Here is a 20,096-nt window from a genome sequence, read left to right as displayed (position 1 = left end):
AAGGGTGCAAGAATATTTGCTGATGCTATCGAGGCAGTGTTAGGTGGGTCGGAAAACTGCTAGCTTGGGGGGGAGACAAAGACCAATAGATTGACAGTAGCCACTGGCAGAGGTGAAAGAGATTCTTGCACTGCTTCTATTAGAATGAGCAGAAGCCTGAAAAACAAGATGCATGGTATTTCAGAGACTGCTGGGAGCCATTGCGGTACAAATAAACACATGGGTTGTGTTAGGGTAGCTAAGAATAGAAACAGGTGCAGGTATACTTGCGTGTACACCAATGCTAGGAGTTTAGTAAATAAATTTGATGAATTTGAGGTATTGCTCAAAACATCAAGGGCAGATATTGTTGGGATATCAGAGACGTGGTGTCACACAGATATAAGGGATGCAGAACTGCAATTTGGGGAGTACAACGTCTACAGAAAGGATAGACAGGATAGGAAGGGGGGAGGGGTTATGCTATTAGTTAAGAAACACATAAAAACCAAGGAAGTGAAGCCAGTCGACATCGCTGGACAGTGCAGTGTTGAGTCAGTTTGGTGTGACATAAGCATTGGGAGATCAAAATTGAGAGTAGGAGTGTGCTATAGGCCTAATGACTCTGATGAGTATAATAAGGAACTGTACAGGGAAATAGAGTGGGCCAGTAAATCAGAGAGTCTTATAATGGGAGATTTTAATTTCCCAGATATTGACTGGAATTTGGGGGCTGGTTACTCACACACTAGCAGGGCTTTTGTGGATTTATTGGATGATTGTTTTCTACATCAGCATGTTCGGGAGGCAACTAGAGGGAGTAATACTCTTGATTTGATTATCAGCAGTGATTCTTCATGCATTAAGAATCTGCAGATAAATGAACCACTAGGTGGCAGTGATCACAGTGTGCTGAAGTGGGATTTACTGAAAGAGGTAACTACCATTAGGGGTAAAGGGAAGGGTTATTGCTTCCGTAAAGGTGACTACGATGGACTGAGACAGTATTTAAATTCTATACAGTGGGACCAACTGATGATGTTACCAACAGCAAATTCAAAATGGGAAGCATTCAAAGAACATATCTTGGAAGCTACTAGGCTTTACATACCAACTAAGAAATATTGTTCAAGGTTTAGGCCAAAATGGATGTCAGATGAACTAATGAGGCATATGGCAGAGAAGAAAAATGCATGGAATACTTACAAATTAACACATGACGCAGACGCCTATGATAGATACAAGTTGATATGCAACCAAGTTACAAAGGAGGTTAGGCAGGCGAAGGCAGATTACGAGAAATCCTTGGCAAGGGATGCAAAGAAAAACAGCAAAGAGTTCTTTACTTATGTAAACTCTAGAAGGAAGGGGATGAATCAGATTGGTCCACTTGATATTGATGGGTCAACTGTTGATGATCCTGCTCAGGTAGCTAACAAACTAAATGAATATTTTGCATCGACATTCACACATGAGGAGTTATTCAGCAAGGGGAATGCCAGAGGTGTATTCAACTCTAGCAGTAAGCTACAGAATCTTGAAATAACTGGGAGTAAAGTGGAGGAGAAACTGTTGAAGATAAACACAAGAAAGGCACCCGGGGTGGATGGGATCTATCCAGTTATATTAAAGGAGGCAGCAAAGGAAGTAAGCAAACCCTTAGCCATAATTATGAGAGCTTCCTTGGACTCAGGGGAGGTACCCATAGACTGGAAATGTGCAAATGTGACCCCAATTCACAAAGGAGGATCAAAGGCTGACACAAGTAACTATAGACCTGTGAGCTTAACTTCTGTTCCAGGAAAATTAATGGAGGCACTGGTTAAAGAAGCACTGCAGGATCATTTAGACAAGACTTCAGTTATAGCTCAGACACAGCATGGTTTTGTTAAGGGGAAGTCTTGCCTGACCAACTTGATTGGATACTATGATGCAGTCACAAAAGAACTGGATGCAGGGAATAACTTTGATATTATATACTTGGATCTTAGAAAGGCTTTTGATACTGTTGCACATGGAAGACTGCTACACAAATTGGAGCAGTGTGACATTGGAGGCAAATTGCTGCTATGGATAAAGGGGTGGTTGAGTGGGAGAAGACAGAGAGTGGTAATCAATGGACACTGCTCATCGTGGACTAATGTTATTAGTGGAGTCCCTCAGGGCTCAGTGTTGGGTCCATTATTGTTTTCTGTATTTATAAATGATATTTGGGTCGGTTGGGTCGGAAAACTGCTAGTTGGGGGGGATACAAGGACTAATAGATTAACAGTAGCCACTGGCAGAGGTGGAAGTGATTCTTGCACTGCTTCTATTCAAATGAGCAGAAGTCTGAAAAACAAGATGCACGATATTTCAGAGACTGCTGGTAGTCATTGCGTTACAAGTAAACACATGGGTTGTGTTAGGGTAGCTAAGAATAGAAACAGGTGCATGTATACCTGCGTGTACACCAATGCTAGGAGTTTGGTAAATAAATTTGATGAATTTGAGGTATTGCTCAAAACATCAAAGGCAGATATTGTTGGGATATCAGAGACATGGTGTCACACAGATATAAGTAATGCGGAACTGGAATATGGGGAATACAATGTATATAGAAAGGATAGACAGGACAGGAGGGGAGGAGGGGTTATGCTATTAATTAAGAAACACATAAAGTCAAAGGAAGTGAAGCCAGTTGACATCGATGGACAGGGCAGTGTCGAGTCAGTTTGGTGTGACATAAGCATAGGGAAATCAAAATTGAGAGTAGGAGTGTGCTATAGGCCTAATGACTCTGATGAGTATAATAATACATTGTACAGGGAAATAGAGTGGGCCAGTAAATCAGAGAGTCTTATAATGGGGGATTTTAATTTCCCAGATATTGACTGGAATTTGTGGGTTGGTCACTCGCACACTAGCAAGGCTTTTGTGGATTTATTGGATGATTGTTTTCTACATCAGCATGTTCGTGAGGCAACAAGAGGGAGCAATACTCTTGATCTGATTATCAGTAGTGATTCTTCATGCATTAAGAACCTGCAGATAAATGAACCACTAGGTGGCAGTGATCACAGTGTGTTGAAGTGGGATTTACTCAAGGAGGTAACTACCATCAGAGGTAAAGGGAAGGGTTTTTGTTTTCGTAAAGGCGACTATGATGGTCTGAGACAGTATTTAAATTCTATACAGTGGGACCAACTGATGATGTTACCAACAGCAAACTCAAAATGGGAAGCATTCAAGGAACTAATCTTGGTGGCTACCAGGCTTTACATACCAACTAAGAAATATTGTTCAAGGTTTAGGCCTAAATGGTTGTCAGATGGACTAATGAGACATGTGGCAGAGAAGAAAAATGCATGGGATACATACAAATTAATGGGTGACATGGAAGCCTATGATAGATATAAGTTGGTCTGTAACCAAGTCACAAAGGAGATTAGGCAGGCAAAGGCAGACTACGAAAAATCCTTGGCAAAGGATGCAAAGAAAAACAGAAAGGAGTTCTTTACATACTTGAACTCGAGAAGGAAAGGGATGAATCAGATTGGTCCACTGGATAGTGATGGTTCAACAGTTGAGGATCCTGCTCAGGTGGCTAACAATCTAAACGAGTATTTTGCATCTACATTCACGCATGAGGAGTTATTCAGGAAGGAGAATGATGTAGGTAAAGTAAACATTGGCAGTGAGCTGGATGATTTTGTAATAACTGAGAGGAAAGTGGAGGAGAGATTGTTGAGGATAAACATAAAAAAGGCACCTGGGGTGGATGGGATCTATCCAGTTATATTAAAGGAGGCAGCAAAGGAAGTATGCAAACCCCTAGCCATAATTATGAGAGCTTCTTTGGACTCAGGGGAGGTACCCATAGACTGGAGATGTGCAAATGTAACCCCAATTCACAAAGGAGGATCAAAGGCTGACACAAGTAATTATAGACCTGTTAGTTTAACTTCTGTTCCAGGTAAATTAATGGAGGCACTGGTTAAAGAAGCACTGCAGGATCATCTAGACAAGAATTCAGTTATAGCTCAGACGCATCATGGTTTTGTTAAGGGCAGGTCTTGCCTGACCAATTTGATTGGATACTATGATGTAGTCACAAAAGAACTGGATGCAGGGAATAACTTTGATATTATATATTTGGATCTTAGAAAGGCTTTTGATACTGTTGCACATGGAAGACTGCTGCACAAATTGGAGCAGTGTGGCATTGGAGGCAAATTGCTGCTATGGATAAGGGGATGGTTGAGTGGCAGAAGACAGAGAGTGGTAATCAATGGACACTGCTCAACGTGGACTAATGTTATTAGTGGAGTTCCTCAAGGTTCAGTGTTGGGTCCATTGTTGTTTTCGGTGTTTATGAATGACATTGATGATGGGATATCAAGTTTAATGTCTAAGTTTGCAGATGATACAAAGGTTGGCAGGGTCGTTAAGGACACTACTGACGCTATGATGCTGCAACAGGATCTGGAAAGGTTGAACAGATGGGCTGAGAGGTGGCAAATGAAGTTTAACATTGACAAATGTAAAGTACTACATATGGGTAACAGTAACCCCAGAGCAATGTATCAACTCTGCGGTACTACACTGACAGTGGTGGAGAATGAAAAGGACCTGGGGGTAATTGTGCAGGCAGATATGACGTTCTCTGAGCAGTGCAGACGAGCTGCAAGAGTAGCTCATGGTGTCTTGTCAATGATATACAGGAATTTTTCTAGCAGGGATAAGGAGGTGATCATTCCCTTGTATAAGGCAATGGTTAGGCCACATCTTGAGTACTGTATACAGGTCTGGAGGCCTCATTTCAAGAAGGATGTTGAGCTGCTGGAACGGGTACAGAGAAGGGCAACAAGATTAGTAAATGGAACAAAGGGTTGCTCTTACGAAGAAAGGCTTAAGTTTTGCAAATTACAGAGTCTGGAGACTAGGCACCGGCGAGGTGATCTGATAGAGGTGTATAAGGCTTTGAATGGTTTGAGCATGCTCAATGCCAATGGGATTCTTCATCTTTCTCAGAATAATCACCTCAGAAGTCATAAATTCAAATTGAGGAAGGAAGGAAATTTGCCTTTGGCCAGCGGGTGGTTGGTTGGTGGAACCGACTTCCATCACTTGTTGTTGAAGTTGATAGCCTAAACAAATTTAAAGCTCAACTGGACAGGTATTTCGAACGAACGGAGGGGTGAAATGGGAGAGGGTTTTTTTTTTTTTTTTTTGGCTGATGCTGAATAAGCTTGCTTTCTTGCATCATATGCCTCTACTAATGCTAATGCTAATGCTAATATTGATGATGGTATATCAAGCTTAATGTCCAAGTTTGCAGATGATACAAAGGTTGGCAGGGTTGTCAAGGACACTACTGACACTACACTGCTGCAACAGGATCTGGAAAGGTTGAGCAGATGGGCTAAGAGGTGGCAAATGAAGTTTAACATTGACAAATGTAAAGTACTACACATGGGAAACAGCAACCCCAGGGCAACGTATCAACTCTGTGGTACTACACTGACAGTGGTAGAGAATGAAAGGGACTTGGGGGTGATTGTGCAGGCAGATATGAAGTTCTCTGAGCAGTGCAGACGGGCTGCAAGAGTAGCTCATGGAGTATTGTCAATGATATACAGGAATTTTTCCAGCAGGGATAAGGAGGTGATTATTCCATTGTACAAGGCAATGGTCAGGCCACACCTAGAGTACTGTATACAGGTCTGGAGGCCTCATTTCAAGAAGGATGTAGAGCTGCTGGAACGAGTACAGAGAAGGGCAACAAGATTAGTGAATGGAACAAAGGGGTGCTCTTACGAGGAAAGGCTTAAGTTTTGCAAATTACTGTGTCTGGAGACTAGGCACCAGCGAGGTGATCTGATAGAGGTGTATAAAGCCTTGAATGGTTTAAGCATGCTCAATGCTGATGGGATTCTTCCTCTAGCTCAGAAAAATCACCTGAGAGGGCATAAATTCAAATTGAGGAAAGACAGATGTAGGATAGACGTGCGGAAATTTGCCTTTAGCCAGCGGGTGGTTGGTTGGTGGAACAGACTGCCATCCCTTGTGGTGGAGGTTGATAGCCTAAATAAGTTTAAGGCTCAGCTGGACAGGTATTTTGAACGAACAGAGGGGTGAAGTGGAAGTGGGTTTTTTTTTTTTTTTTTTTTTTTGGCTGATGCTGCATAAGCTTGCTTTCTTGCATCAAATGCCTCTACTAATGCTAATGCTAAACACAAGAAGAACCTATATTGAAAATTAATGCTGAAGAAGATATGAACACTGGACGTCCTACCTTTCCAAAAAAAGATCGCCATAGGACTACTGCCTCTAAAAAGCAACCAGATCATCCTACCATTAAGACTAAATAATGCATTTTACAGTGGAATTGTTAAGGACTATGTACAAATACAGATGAGCTCTATGACCTAATATGAGATCTTAATCCTGCAGGCATTTGTTTACAGGAAACGTTTTTAACTCCACAAGTGACACCATCAATAAAAAAAAATATATATATATTTTTTTTTTTGTTAGTTGTTGGCACGTCAGCTTCTGTGGCCATAATGCACCTCCGAAAGTTTTTGCATTTTAATCTGATCCAAGCCCGAGACAAGATTCGAACCCGCAACCTTTGGGTTGCCAGGCAGGCACTTTACCCACCTGATCCAATATACTTTGTACAGACAGGCAGGAATGAAGCAACTGCAGCACATGGAGGTGTATCGGTTTTAGTATCCATTAATACTCCATCTAGGCAAATTCCCTTGCAAACTAATTTAGAAGTTGTTGCTGTACGCATAGAACTTGGAATAATTTTATCACTTATTTCTATTTGCCTTCCACCGAAGCAAACATTTATACTCAGAGATTTCGATGACCTCCTTCCCAGATACCACCTCCTATTTGTTTGTTGGGTGACTTTAACAGACATCATCTTTTGTGGGGAAATCAACATATGGATAAAAGAGGGCAGCTAATAGAAACATTACCAGATGCACACAACCTAACTCTGCTGAATATAGGTGCACATACTCATGTGCATTTTCCTACAGGAAATACTTCTGCCATAGATCTATCTATCTGCTCCCCTGCTCTGTACCCAAGTATACATTAGGCAGTATTGGATAATTCACATAATAGTGATTATCTCCAAATTACTTGCAAATTTCAGACTATCCTGAAATTTGTTGAAGATGGAAATTCTCAAAGGCAAACTGGATAACATTTTCCTTAAGCACCACTTTAGATAAACATTTCATTCAGAATCAATCAGATGAAGCTATTGATCATATCACAAAACACATACTAGCATCAGCTGATATAGCTATTCCTCAGTCGTCCACTTGTCCACGCTGGCGCAAAAATTGCTGGTGGAATGAAGAATGTAATAAAGCAAAAGAATAAAGCTTGGAATATTTTCTGCAAGCATCCCACTACTATTAACCTTATAAACTATAAGAAACTTAATGCTAAAGCAAGGCAAATAAGAAGAAAGGCCAAATAAGATTCACGGATACAGTTCGCTTCCAACTATCACAAAAAAACACTGTTATTAGATTAATCTGGAGGAAAATTCAACTTCTGAAGGGTAAATATCCATTGTCATCTTCAGCATTTGCCACTGAAGCTTTTGCTAAAACTTCAGCAGCAAATTCATATGATGTTCCATTCCAGAAAATTAAAGAGGCTGCAGAAAGGCACAAGTTAAATTTCAACACCGGTCTCTCTCTTCCATATAATCAGCCTTTACAATAACTGATTAAAGGAATCTCTTAGCAGAGCACCCAATAGTGCAGCTGGCCCTGATGGTATATTTTATATTATGTTGAAACACTTGAATGACACAGCTTTACAAACTCTATTAATATTCTTTAACAGAATTTTTCAGGAAAATGTTTATCCTCGTTCTTGGAGACATTCACTTGTATTAGCCATCCCTAAGCCAGGAAAAGATCTCTCTAATCTGATTAACTATCGTCCAATTTCCTTAACTAGTTGTTTAGGAAAAACACCGGAAAAATTGGTTCTAAAAAGGTTAACCTGGTTTTTAGTCACATAACATCCTGCATAAAAATCAGTGTGGCTTTTGGCAAAACAGATATGCTTTTGATATGATGACTAAAGCAGAATCAAACATCAGAAATGACCACCTTGTTATGGTAAGTCTAGATTTAGAAAAGGCTTTTGATACAACATGGCGTTTCAGTATTCTACGGGATCTTTGCACCTTTGGACTATGAGGCAGGCTTCCCTTATTTATTCAAAGCTTTCTCCAGGGCAGAACCTTTCAGGTTCGTTATCTAAATGTTCTTTCTAAAATCCATATACAGGAGGAAGGCATTCCTCAGGGATCTATTTTGAGTCCTACTCTATTTTTAATTAAAATAAACATCATCATCCAGGATATTCCAAGCACAGTTGAATTATATCACAATGCAGACGACCTCATCATTTCGTGCCAAGGGAAAAATATGAATTCTATTGAGAAACAGCTTCAAATCTCAATTAACAAAATAGAGCTGTGGATGTCTCGCAATAGCTACCACCTATCAGCACGAAAATCAAACTGTATTCATTTCTGTAAAAAACATAAGATCTATCTCGAGCCTGAATTAAAACTTAAAAATCTCACCATACCTCTCTCCAATAGTATCAGATTTCTTGGTCTAATCCTGGAGAATAAATTAAACTTCATACAGCACATCACATATCTGAGAACAATTTGCTTAAAAAAATTAAATATCCTCAGAGTACTATCTTCATCAATGTGGGGTGCTGACCGATACACTCTGCTTCGATTATATCAGGTTTTGATTAGATCTCGCTTGGATTACGGAGCTCCAATGTATGACTCAGCAAGGAAAAGTGCATTACTTCGGCTAGACACTATCCATCACAGTGCTCTAAGGATTGCTTTAGAAGCATTCAGATCAACCCCTGCACACAGTTTGTATATAGAGGCACACAAACGTCCACTCCATCTTCGGAGGAAAATGTTGCTACTCAACTATGCAGTAAAAATTCGGAGTCTTCCCTTTCATACTACCTGGCCATACTTATTCGAACCCAAGTGGACCACCTTTTAATGCAACCAACCTAACGAAAACAAGCCAATTGGAATAAGGCTACTACAGTTAACAGAAAGTTGGAATTTACATATGGATAATATCTCTCAGGACATGAGCACTTATGAACCTCCATGGTCTAGTTATATACCAGTCTGTGATTTCTCTTTCCAACAATGGGGAAAAAACAAGCAGCAGATCTCACCATCAGGAAACTCCATGCTGCACATGTAGCTAAAAATTCTCTCAGTATTTTCATATATATACTGATGGCTCAAAAAACAAGTACAACAGTAGGTGCAGTGGCAGTTTCTGCTATCTTTTCTAGTTCTGTGTCCCTTCCAAAGGAACACAGTGTCTATGCTGCCAAACTTTTTGCTATAAAGATAGCTCTAGATCACATAACTGATCTGTCCTGTAAGCAAACTATCATCTATTCTGACTCTTTGAGTGCAATAACAGATGAAAATATTCATCCAACTGAATCTGCCCGGTCTTGAAGCAAATCAGATCACAGATAACTGTGTTGCATGCTGCCAACCAATCAGTTACTTTCTGTTGGATACCAGGTCATGCAGGCATCAAAGGAAATGAACATGCAGATCAAGCTGCTAAACATCCGACCATGTGTGCTCTCCTAACTACCAAGTGCCACATACAGACTACAAATCAGTTATAAAAAATGTCTGTGAAGAACAACAGTTGCAGATCTTGGCAGGCTCAGGGCGATAATAAGCAGCTGCAATTCAAACGGGAACATCAGTTGTGGGTATGAGATCAAATAAGCAAGAGGAGGTGATCCTGGCTAGGATGTGTATTGGGCACACGTATCTAACCCATATTTATCTGCTCATGGGGGAAGATCCACCTATTTGTACATATTGTTAGACTACACTTATGGTGAAGCATATCCTACTAAATTGTAACCAATACGTTAATGCTCGAAACACAATTTTCACGTCGCTTTCACATCTGCAAGAACCTTTAACATTATCTCATCTGATTGGAGGCAATGCAAATCTAGCTTAGTTTTTTGCATTCTTGAAGCAGACATGATTATTAAACAGAATTTAATTATCACCAGGGGCTCATATCTGGTGAGTACGGCTTGGCACACCCAGGGTCTTGAACTAGATATCATCATTCTTCTCTATCTTGGTGATTCCCTTCTCTCTCTCTCTCTCTCTCAGGGTAACGCAAAAAGTTTTTTTTTGTCTGGCGCAGCATAAGCCTCAGGCTTCCTTGTACCATATGGCAAATAATAATCTTTTTAACTGCAGTAGTAAATAGAATCAGGCACAATATGGCCTTAGCAGCCCTTGTGCCATTAAACAACAAACCAACAACAATTAGTTTGTTAGCTACCTGAGCAGGATCATCAACAGTTGAACCATCGATATCAAGTGGACCAATCTGATTCATCCCCTTCCTTCTAGAGTTTACATAAATAAAGAACTCTGCCGTTTTTCTTTGCATCCTTTGCCAAAGGTTTCTCTTAATCTGCCTTTGCCTGCCTAACCTGTGCAGTGCAGTGTTGAGTCAGTTTGGTGTGACATAAGCATTGGGAGATCAAAATTGAGAGTAGGAGTGTGCTATAGGCCTAATGACTCTGATGAGTATAATAAGGAACTGTACAGGGAAATAGAGTGGGCCAGTAAATCAGAGTCTTATAATGGGAGATTTTAATTTCCCAGATATTGACTTGAATTTGGGGGCTGGTTACTCACACACTAGCAGGGCTTTTGTGGATTTATTGGATGATTGTTTTCTACATCAGCATGTTCGGGAGGCAACTAGAGGGAGTAATACTCTTGATTTGATTATCAGCAGTGATTCTTCATGCATTAAGAATCTGCAGATAAATGAACCACTAGGTGGCAGTGATCACAGTGTGCTGAAGTGGGATTTACTGAAAGAGGTAACTACCATTAGGGGTAAAGGGAAGGGTTATTGCTTCCGTAAAGGCGACTACGATGGACTGAGACAGTATTTAAATTCTATACAGTGGGACCAACTGATGATGTTACCAACAGCAAATTCAAAATGGGAAGCATTCAAAGAACTTATCTTGGAAGCTACTAGACTTTACATACCAACTAAGAAATATTGTTCAAGGTTTAGGCCAAAATGGATGTCAGATGAACTAATGAGGCATATGGCAGAGAAGAAAAATGCATGGGATACTTACAAATTAACACATGACACAGACGCCTATGATAGATACAAGTTGATATGCAACCAAGTTACAAAGGAGGTTAGGCAGGCGAAGGCAGATTACGAGAAATCCTTGGCAAGGGATGCAAAGAAAAACAGCAAAGAGTTCTTTACTTATGTAAACTCTAGAAGGAAGGGGATGAATCAGATTGGTCCACTTGATATTGATGGGTCAACTGTTGATGATCCTGCTCAGGTAGCTAACAAACTAAATGAATATTTTGCATCGACATTCACACATGAGGAGTTATTCAGCAAGGGGAATGCCAGAGGTGTATTCAACTCTAGCAGTAAGCTACAGAATCTTGAAATAACTGGGAGTAAAGTGGAGGAGAAACTATGGAAGATAAACACAAGAAAGGCACCCGGGGTGGATGGGATCTATCCAGTTATATTAAAGGAGGCAGCAAAGGAAGTCAGCAAACCCTTGGCCATAATTATGAGAGCTTCCTTGGACTCAGGGGAGGTACCCATAGACTGGAAATGTGCAAATGTGACCCCAATTCACAAAGGAGGTTCAAAGGCTGACACAAGTAATTATAGACCTGTGAGCTTAACTTCTGTTCCAGGAAAATTAATGGAGGCACTGGTTAAAGAAGCACTGCAGGATCATTTAGACAAGACTTCAGTTATAGCTCCGACACAGCATGGTTTTGTTAAGGGGAAGTCTTGCCTGACCAACTTGATTGGATACTATGATGCAGTCACAAAAGAACTGGATGCAGGGAATAACTTTGATATTATATACTTGGATCTTAGAAAGGCTTTTGATACTGTTGCACATGGAAGACTGCTACACAAATTGGAGCAGTGTGACATTGGAGGCAAATTGCTGCTATGGATAAAGGGGTGGTTGAGTGGGAGAAGACAGAGAGTGGTAATCAATGGACACTGCTCATCGTGGACTAATGTTATTAGTGGAGTCCCTCAGGGCTCAGTGTTGGGTCCATTATTGTTTTCTGTATTTATAAATGATATTGATGATGGTATATCAAGCTTAATGTCCAAGTTTGCAGATGATACAAAGGTTGGCAGGGTTGTCAAGGACACTACTGACACTATGCTGCTGCAACAGGATCTGGAAAGGTTGAACAGATGGGCTGAGAGGTGGCAAATGAAGTTTAACATTGACAAATGTAAAGTAATACACATGGGAAAAAGCAACCCCAGAGCAACGTATCAACTCTGTGGTACTACACTGACAGTGGTAGAGAATGAAAGGGACTTGGGGGTGATTGTGCAGGCAGATATGAAGTTCTCTGAGCAGTGCAGACGGGCTGCAAGAGTAGCTCATGGAGTATTGTCAGTGATATACAGGAATTTTTCCAGCAGGGATAAGGAGGTGATTATTCCATTGTATAAGGCAATGGTCAGGCCACACCTAGAGTACTGTATACAGGTCTGGAGGCCTCATTTCAAGAAGGATGTAGAGCTGCTGGAACGAGTACAGAGAAGGGCAACAAGATTAGTGAATGGAACAAAGGGGTGCTCTTACGAAGAAAGGCTTAAGTTTTGCGAATTACAGTGTCTGGAGACTAGGCACCAGCGAGGTGATCTGATAGAGGTGTATAAAGCCTTGAATGGTTTAAGCATGCTCAATGCTGATGGGATTCTTCCTCTAGCTCAGAAAAATCACCTGAGAGGGCATAAATTCAAATTGAGGAAAGACAGATGTAGGATAGACGTGCGGAAATTTGCCTTTAGCCAGCGGGTGGTTGGTTGGTGGAACAGACTGCCATCCCTTGTGGTGGAGGTTGATAGCCTAAATAAGTTTAAGGCTCAGCTGGACAGGTATTTTGAACGAACAGAGGGGTGAAGTGGAAGTGGGGTTTTTTTTTTTTGGCTGATGCTGCATAAGCTTGCTTTCTTGCATCAAATGCCTCTACTAATGCTAATGCTAATGCTAACCTCCTTTGTGACTTGGTTACAGACCAGCTTATATCTATCATAGGCTTCTGTGTCACCTGTTAATTTACATGTATCCCATGCATTTTTCTTCTCTGCAACATGTCTAATTAGTTCATCTGACATGCATTTAGGCCTAAATCTTGAACAATATTTTTTAATTAGTGTGAAAAGCCTAGTAGCTTCAAGATTATTTCTTTGAATACTTTCCATTTTGAATTTGTTGTTGGTAACATCATCAGTTAGTCCCACTGTATAGAATTTAAATACTGTCTCATGCCAGCGTAGTCACTTTTACAAAAGCAAAAACCCTTCCCTTCACCCCTGATGGTAGTTACCTCTTTCAGTAAATCTCACTTCAGCACACTGTGATCACAGCCACCTAGTGGTTCCTTTATCTGCAGATTCTTAATGCATGAAGAATCACTACTGATAATCAGATCAAGAGTATTACTTCCTCTAGTTGCCTCCTGAACATGCTGCTGTAGAAAACAATCATCCAATAAATCCACAAAAGCCTTGCTAGTGTGTGAGTGACCAACCCCCCAAATTTCAGTAAATCTCTGGGAAATTAAAATCCTCCATTATAAGACACTGATTTACTGGCCCACTATTTCTCTGCACAATTGGTCATTATACTCATCAGATTTATTAGGCCTATAACAGACACCTACTCTCATTTTTCCTTTCCCAGTCTTATGTCACACCAAACAGACTGAACATTGCATTGTCCACCAACATCGATTGGATGCACTTCCTTAGATTTTATGTGTTTCTTAACTAACAGCATAACCCCTCCTCCCTTCCTGTTCTGTCTATCCTTTCTGTACACATTGTACTCCCCAAATTCCAATTCTGCACTGCTTATGTCTGTGTGACACCACATCTCTGATATCCCAACAATATCTGCTTTTGATGTCTTGACTAGCACTTCAAGCTCATCAAATTTATTAACTATACTCCTAGAATTGGTGTACATGCAAGTATACATGCACCTGTTTCTACTCTTAGTTACCCTAACACGGCCCATGTATTTACTTGTTCCAGTATGACTCCCAGCTGTCCTGGAAATCCCCATTGCCTTGCTTTCCAGGCTGCTGCTCAATTGCATTTCAATAGAAGCAGTGCAAGAATCACTTTCATCTCTGCCAGCGGCTACTGTTAATCTATTAGTCCATGTATCCTCCCAATTTAGTAGTTTTTCCAACCAACCTAACTCTGCCTCGATAGCATCAGCAAATATTCTTGCACCCTTTCTATTTAAGTGTATCCCATCCCTGTAGAAGCAGTCTCTCCTGTTAACAAGCACAGACCAGGCTGAAAAAAATTCTACCCCTTGAGCCTTGCACAATCTCTCCAAGGTCGAATTGATCGACAAGGCTCTCATCATATATTCCCTCCTATCATGTCTGGGCAGAATTGCAGACACTTTCAAATTCAACCCTAACTCACGGCTTTTTTTCAGCATTGACCTGTACTTGTTAAGTAGTTCCGCTGGTCTCTTACTCTTAATATCAAATAGTATCAAAATGTACAACAATATCACCCTTTGTGCCATTAAAATATGATATCTGCTCTACAACGTTATCTACCTTTGCCTCTGGTAGACATACCCTGGTCCTTTATTAATATGGTTGATTAATAAAGGTATGTTGTGAAAAAAAAATTATGATCACTCTTTATTGAACAGCCCTCGTAATTCATAATGCAGATCAAAAAAATTAAGTTTTTGTTTTAGATGTAAAGTTTACATGAAAATATTCAAACCAAGGCCAAGAATAAGCATGAGCCATCATCTATTGGGGCCTTTATACTGCCAGCTATTGTTGGTTTTAAAATTTAATCACAATGTAATTTTCTTAACCTGAAAGTGACTTGCAAAACTGTTGTTGTTTCTAATTTTATGCCAAAGCAGCTAAGGCTAGGAGGCATCAGTGTATTGCAACTATTGTATATTCAATAGACAAAAACCCAAAAAACTTAAAAACCCAAGTTCCATGACTGATAAGGCCAAAGTTCAAATTTTGAGGCAGCATCTGCACTTCAGAATAATTAAAACGTTTTTAATGAAGGGAATTATCCTCCCAATCAGGTTTTTAATGTAGATGAAACAGGATTATTCTGCAAATGGTTTCCCAAACATACTGACATCTCAGATGAAGAAAGGGGACAATAAGGAGTCAAAGCTGTGAAAGATCATCATACTGCTGCTTGGAGGAAATTATATCAGGTAATTATAAAATAAAACCACTCCTTGTCTATTATTCAAAGAATCTCTGGGCTACCAAACGGTATTCAAATAATTATTTTCCATTATAAAGAAAACAAGAAGGCTTGGGTGACAGGAAAGATGTTTACAGAGTGAATGATGAAATTTCTGAACAAAAGCTTTATTGTTCAAAGTAAAAATTTTAATTCAAGATTCTCCTTGTAACTGATTCTTACAAGGAGAATCTTGTACAAGATTCTCCTTGTAACTAGTACACTGGCATATGCCAGTGTACTAGTTACAAGGAGTTTTCACAACTAGTACACTGGCATATGCCAGTGTACTAGTTGTGAAAGACCTCTCTGAAAATACATGTAGTTTTTTGATTTCGGAAAAAAATGAATGAGGACTTCATAAAAACTTTTAAAATATATGAGATGCATCTACACCAGTTTGTTGATCTGAATGAGTCAGGAGACAAGGATGGTGTAGAAGTTTGGGAAAGATTATAACATTAAGAAGGCAGCAAAAATTATTAAAGTTGCATCAGAAGAAATTAATGAATCTTGATAGACAGTATTTGGGAAAACTCTGGCCAGAACTGTAAATAGAGGATTGAACAACGTGTAATGTCTTCTTTGACTGAAGAAGATATTACACATTGTAATGTCTTTTTTGACTAAAGGTATAACACCACACTGACGTTATGCCTTCATTTCAAGAGGACTTTGTTTATTTGTTTATTTTGGAGTTATGGCAGACTTGGGAGAATTTCAAGAGGAATTCTGTTGATGTTCTAGAATCTTATGAGAACTGCTGAATGAAGACTTTCAAGTCTTCTTGAAAAGCAAAATTCATAATAAAAAAATTCAATAACGAAGAAACAGGCAGAAGACCAAGAAATTACTACAAATTTCTTAGCAATGATTTTATAATTTTCAAAAAAGTTGTAAATCCGCTGCCTCATGACATCTCTAATGTTGAATGAAATAGTAAAGTGATTTGAATGTTCACAATGACATTCAAATTTAAGAGACTTCTACAACAAAAAGAATTCTTCTAGGCAATTGAGATTGAATTTATTCTTGTCATCTCTGAAAAACATCTTTCCAATAGAAGGGGCTTCTATTCATGACCAAAAAAAATTTCAGATGTCCAAAAAGACAATGATATTGTTTAAATTTTGTAAATAAAAATTAATTTGTATATTAATGTGTAACTTTTTAAAAATAAATGTCTCTGGGAGAAAGCATTTTCCTGATCTCTGTCTTCACAATCATTATGGATTTATGGGGAAAATGAGATTCACTTTTCCCTATAGACATGCATAATGACTGCAACATTCATTCATCTGCTTATTGAAATGGTTTTCAGGAATGCTTCCTTTCCATTAAACAAGGGCATACTCTATATGATACCTGGTAACACTGTTTTCAAATACCCTGCTGATATATATACCATATTATGAAATTAATATAAATTTACACATAAAGCTGAAAGACAAACCATTTGCAATGGAACATAATTTAGAAATCGGATTACTTTGAGTAAGCTTTCTCTTCCTAGAACTTTTCTGTTTGTTCTATGGAATAAAAAAAATATATATATATTTTTACACAACATATCACATTTAAGAATATATATATTTTTTAATCTATAAAAGAAGAATAGCAAATAGGTGGTTGTTACGCCAAAATATGTAAATTATCTGTTACATAGTTTCCCATATGCTAGGGGAAAATTTTGAATTCATGATTCACAATATACACACATTTGCTCCTCCATACTCCACCAAAGGTCGTTTATTGTTGGGTTTTGCTTTCAAGAAGCATTTTTAGTTCAAAGACTGGCATTTATTTTGCATTTAATACTCATATATTGTATATGAGTTTATTATTCCCATCCCACATGAACGTACATCTCTGCAGGCATAGCCATAACAAATCCCTCCAACCCCACTCCAGGAGGATGAGGACAGAAGGACATTTACTGAGAGAGAGAGATTGCGCACTCAGCCATTGCACATCCTGCAAACTTTCATTGATCTGCCAGACAAGCTGCAAAGAGGAGCCAGACAGAAAGTAAAAGTGACTCCCCACCCCTTTTTACCAATGGACTCACCCACAATGGCCTATAACCCTCATCACTGTCAACAAGCTTTGTCCAATCAAACTACACCCTCTAGAACAGGGGTCGGCAACCTTTTTTGGGTGAAGGGCCATTTTTGATCTAATTAAAAAAAGAGAGAATCTGAAGGTCTGCACTTCAGCTCAAGCTGGGAGGAGTTTTTTAAGAACTGGAATAGAGTGGGAAGGTGTTTCATTAAAAAATATATATTTTTTGAAATATTATTACAGACATCCAATTAGGTAAGAATTACTGTGACTTTTGTGGCTGAACTTCTTGAACGAGTCTCTCAACATCAGGCAAGTATGTCGTAATTTTCATCTTTAAACAATGCTGAGAGACTTGCATTAATCAGACAGTATTTGATTTATTTTTAATACAGTACATGTTCAAAAATATTTGCCCACAGAAATTCGAACCAAAAAATGAGAGAAGTCCAAATGCAAATATTTTCAAATTTATATACGTGTCCAGTAAGCTACTCCACGCATCGAACACAATTTGGTCATGCTTTTTCAACTCATCTATCGCCATCCATTTGTGTAGAATTGCAAGAGCAAGCTTTTGCCTCTCCAAATCCTCAATTTAAGTTTTAAGGCATTTTAGTCTTGTGCTCCAAATGTCCTCGATTATTTTCCAGTTCAAAATGTGCTTTATGTGGGTTAAAAGTTAGAGCCACAGTTACATGCTCAAAGAGCCGCATGGGACTCGCAAGCCGCAGGTTGCCAACTCTGGCTCTAGAACATCCAACCCAAACAAAGGATATTATCCAAGTCACCAGTGTTAAAACTATGCCAATGAAATTAAAACAAAAGGACTGTAGAAAGCATGTAGGATTACATGTTTCATTCATTTATCAGCTTTTCTTTCTTCTCCGTCTTCTTACCATGGTGATCTTAAGGAGATCATGATGTATGGTTATATATAAAGTTTCTATTTTTATTGATTAGTTTTCTAAATTTGATAAATATAATTACATGCAGCAATGTGTTCCTCATTACTATTATGAGGTAGTAAATGAAGGCAGTGGAATAACTAAGGGGTAGTTCAAACACCCATTGTGATGTCATACTGAATCTGAAGCAGGTCTTTTGCTTTAAAAAATAATTTAAAAAATGCAAGAGACAAATACATATTTAAAGTAAAATATATATTTAAGTATTTAAATACACTTTAAAAAGTTCAATATTTAAGAGGGCAAAATTTCAATCCTTGATTCAAGGTTCTAGTTGCACCTATGAATGAAGGAAATGGATGCAAGGAATAACAATAATCTACTTAGATTTTATAAAAGCTTCTTACAGTCCTGTATAAATATCTTGTATATATCTGAAGAAGGGATAAAGTAATTATTAGTTGGAAGCTGGTGAATAAGTGATATTGTTATTGTTTCCAATTTTCATTAATGACAGATGACCAGAATATGACTTTAAATGGCTAAGAATGAAAGAAAAACCAGGACCTGCACCATGTTCACAGTAATCCATTCAACATTTGAAAAACCCATTAGAAAGATGTTGCCCTTCTTTATTCAGAAGGGACTGGAAATGTCAGGGTCACCAAAATCAGTCAAACAGCTACAATCCAGTGATATTGTAATAGAAATGAAAAACACTCAGAACAGCTCCTTCGAGCCTACCCTATTGGGGGGAATTCTGATTACAGTTACCACCTCATAAGACACTAAATTCATCCTGAGCTTGATTTCTGAGTGGAATCTTATGGAAGTGTAAGAAGAAGAAATCTGTTCAGAACATAAGCCACTAGAAGTGACAGCTGGAAAGAGAATTTGTAAGTAGGATCAGACTTTAGTACCTACTAGAAACCTGATCCTTACTTTTAATATATCAATATCTCCTAATGACATTAAAGCTGGGTACCTGCACTGCACAGTAAGGCCATACGTGTCAAAAATAAGGATACTTGCAAATGGCCTGTTGTGGTTCCCTTGCATGCATTTAATGTGGTGCAAAGGACCATGAAAGCATGCAATGTTCAACTACAAAACCTATATGCATCAAATGCCAAGAACACTCAACATATTCAAGAGGATACTGGTGGTGGAAGAAGGAAAAAGAGGTACAGACACTCAAGGCAAAGCTGAACATATCCTATCAAGGCAATGAAAGCAGTGAAGCCAATAAATAGTAATAAAGCTGCATATGCTGAGAAAGCAGCAGCAAAGCATTCCATTAGGACACAAATTTATATGAGCCCTCCAGTGGGGAAGGCTCATATAAATGGGATTTATATGAGTGGGATTCCAAGTGGGATTTACTCAAAGAGGTAATTACTATAAGGGGTAAAGGGAAGGGTTTTTGCTTTCGTAAAGGCGACTACGATGGTCTGAGACAGTATTTAAATTCTATACAGTAGGACTAACTGATGATGTTACCAACAGCAAATTAAAAATGGGAAGCATTCAAAGAAATCTTGGAAGCTACCAGGCTTTACATACCAACTAAGAAATATTGTTCAAGGTTTAGGCCTAAATGGATGTCAGATGAACTAATGAGACATATGGCAGAGAAGAAAAATGCATGGGATACATACAAATTAATGGGTGACATGGAAGCCTATAACAGATATAAGCTGGTCTGCAAGCAAGTCAC

The 20,096-nt window shown here is 39.0% G+C and overlaps 1 protein-coding gene across 2 annotated transcripts in view; it reads right to left on the bottom strand.

Moving 5' to 3' along the window:
- LOC150089601 (uncharacterized) overlaps positions 1 to 20,096 on the bottom strand; it is a 152,663-nt gene that overhangs the window by 115,511 nt on the left and 17,056 nt on the right. Inside the window, exon 2 of one of the 2 annotated variants that reach the window (XM_090368684.1) lies at positions 16,864 to 16,939. In XM_090368684.1, the coding sequence (XP_090224810.1) occupies positions 16,864 to 16,939 (76 nt within the window). The remainder of the gene's footprint in view (positions 1 to 16,863; positions 16,940 to 20,096) is intronic. The other variant, XM_090368685.1, reaches the window with a different exon arrangement.

Source organism: Mastigoproctus giganteus, chromosome 2 (assembly GCF_048544385.1).
Source record: "Mastigoproctus giganteus isolate SK-2022 chromosome 2, ASM4854438v1, whole genome shotgun sequence".
Lineage (NCBI taxonomy): Eukaryota > Metazoa > Arthropoda > Arachnida > Uropygi > Thelyphonidae > Mastigoproctus > Mastigoproctus giganteus.
Note: the sequence above shows the minus strand (reverse complement) of the source record. Positions and strands in the feature narration are given on the sequence as shown.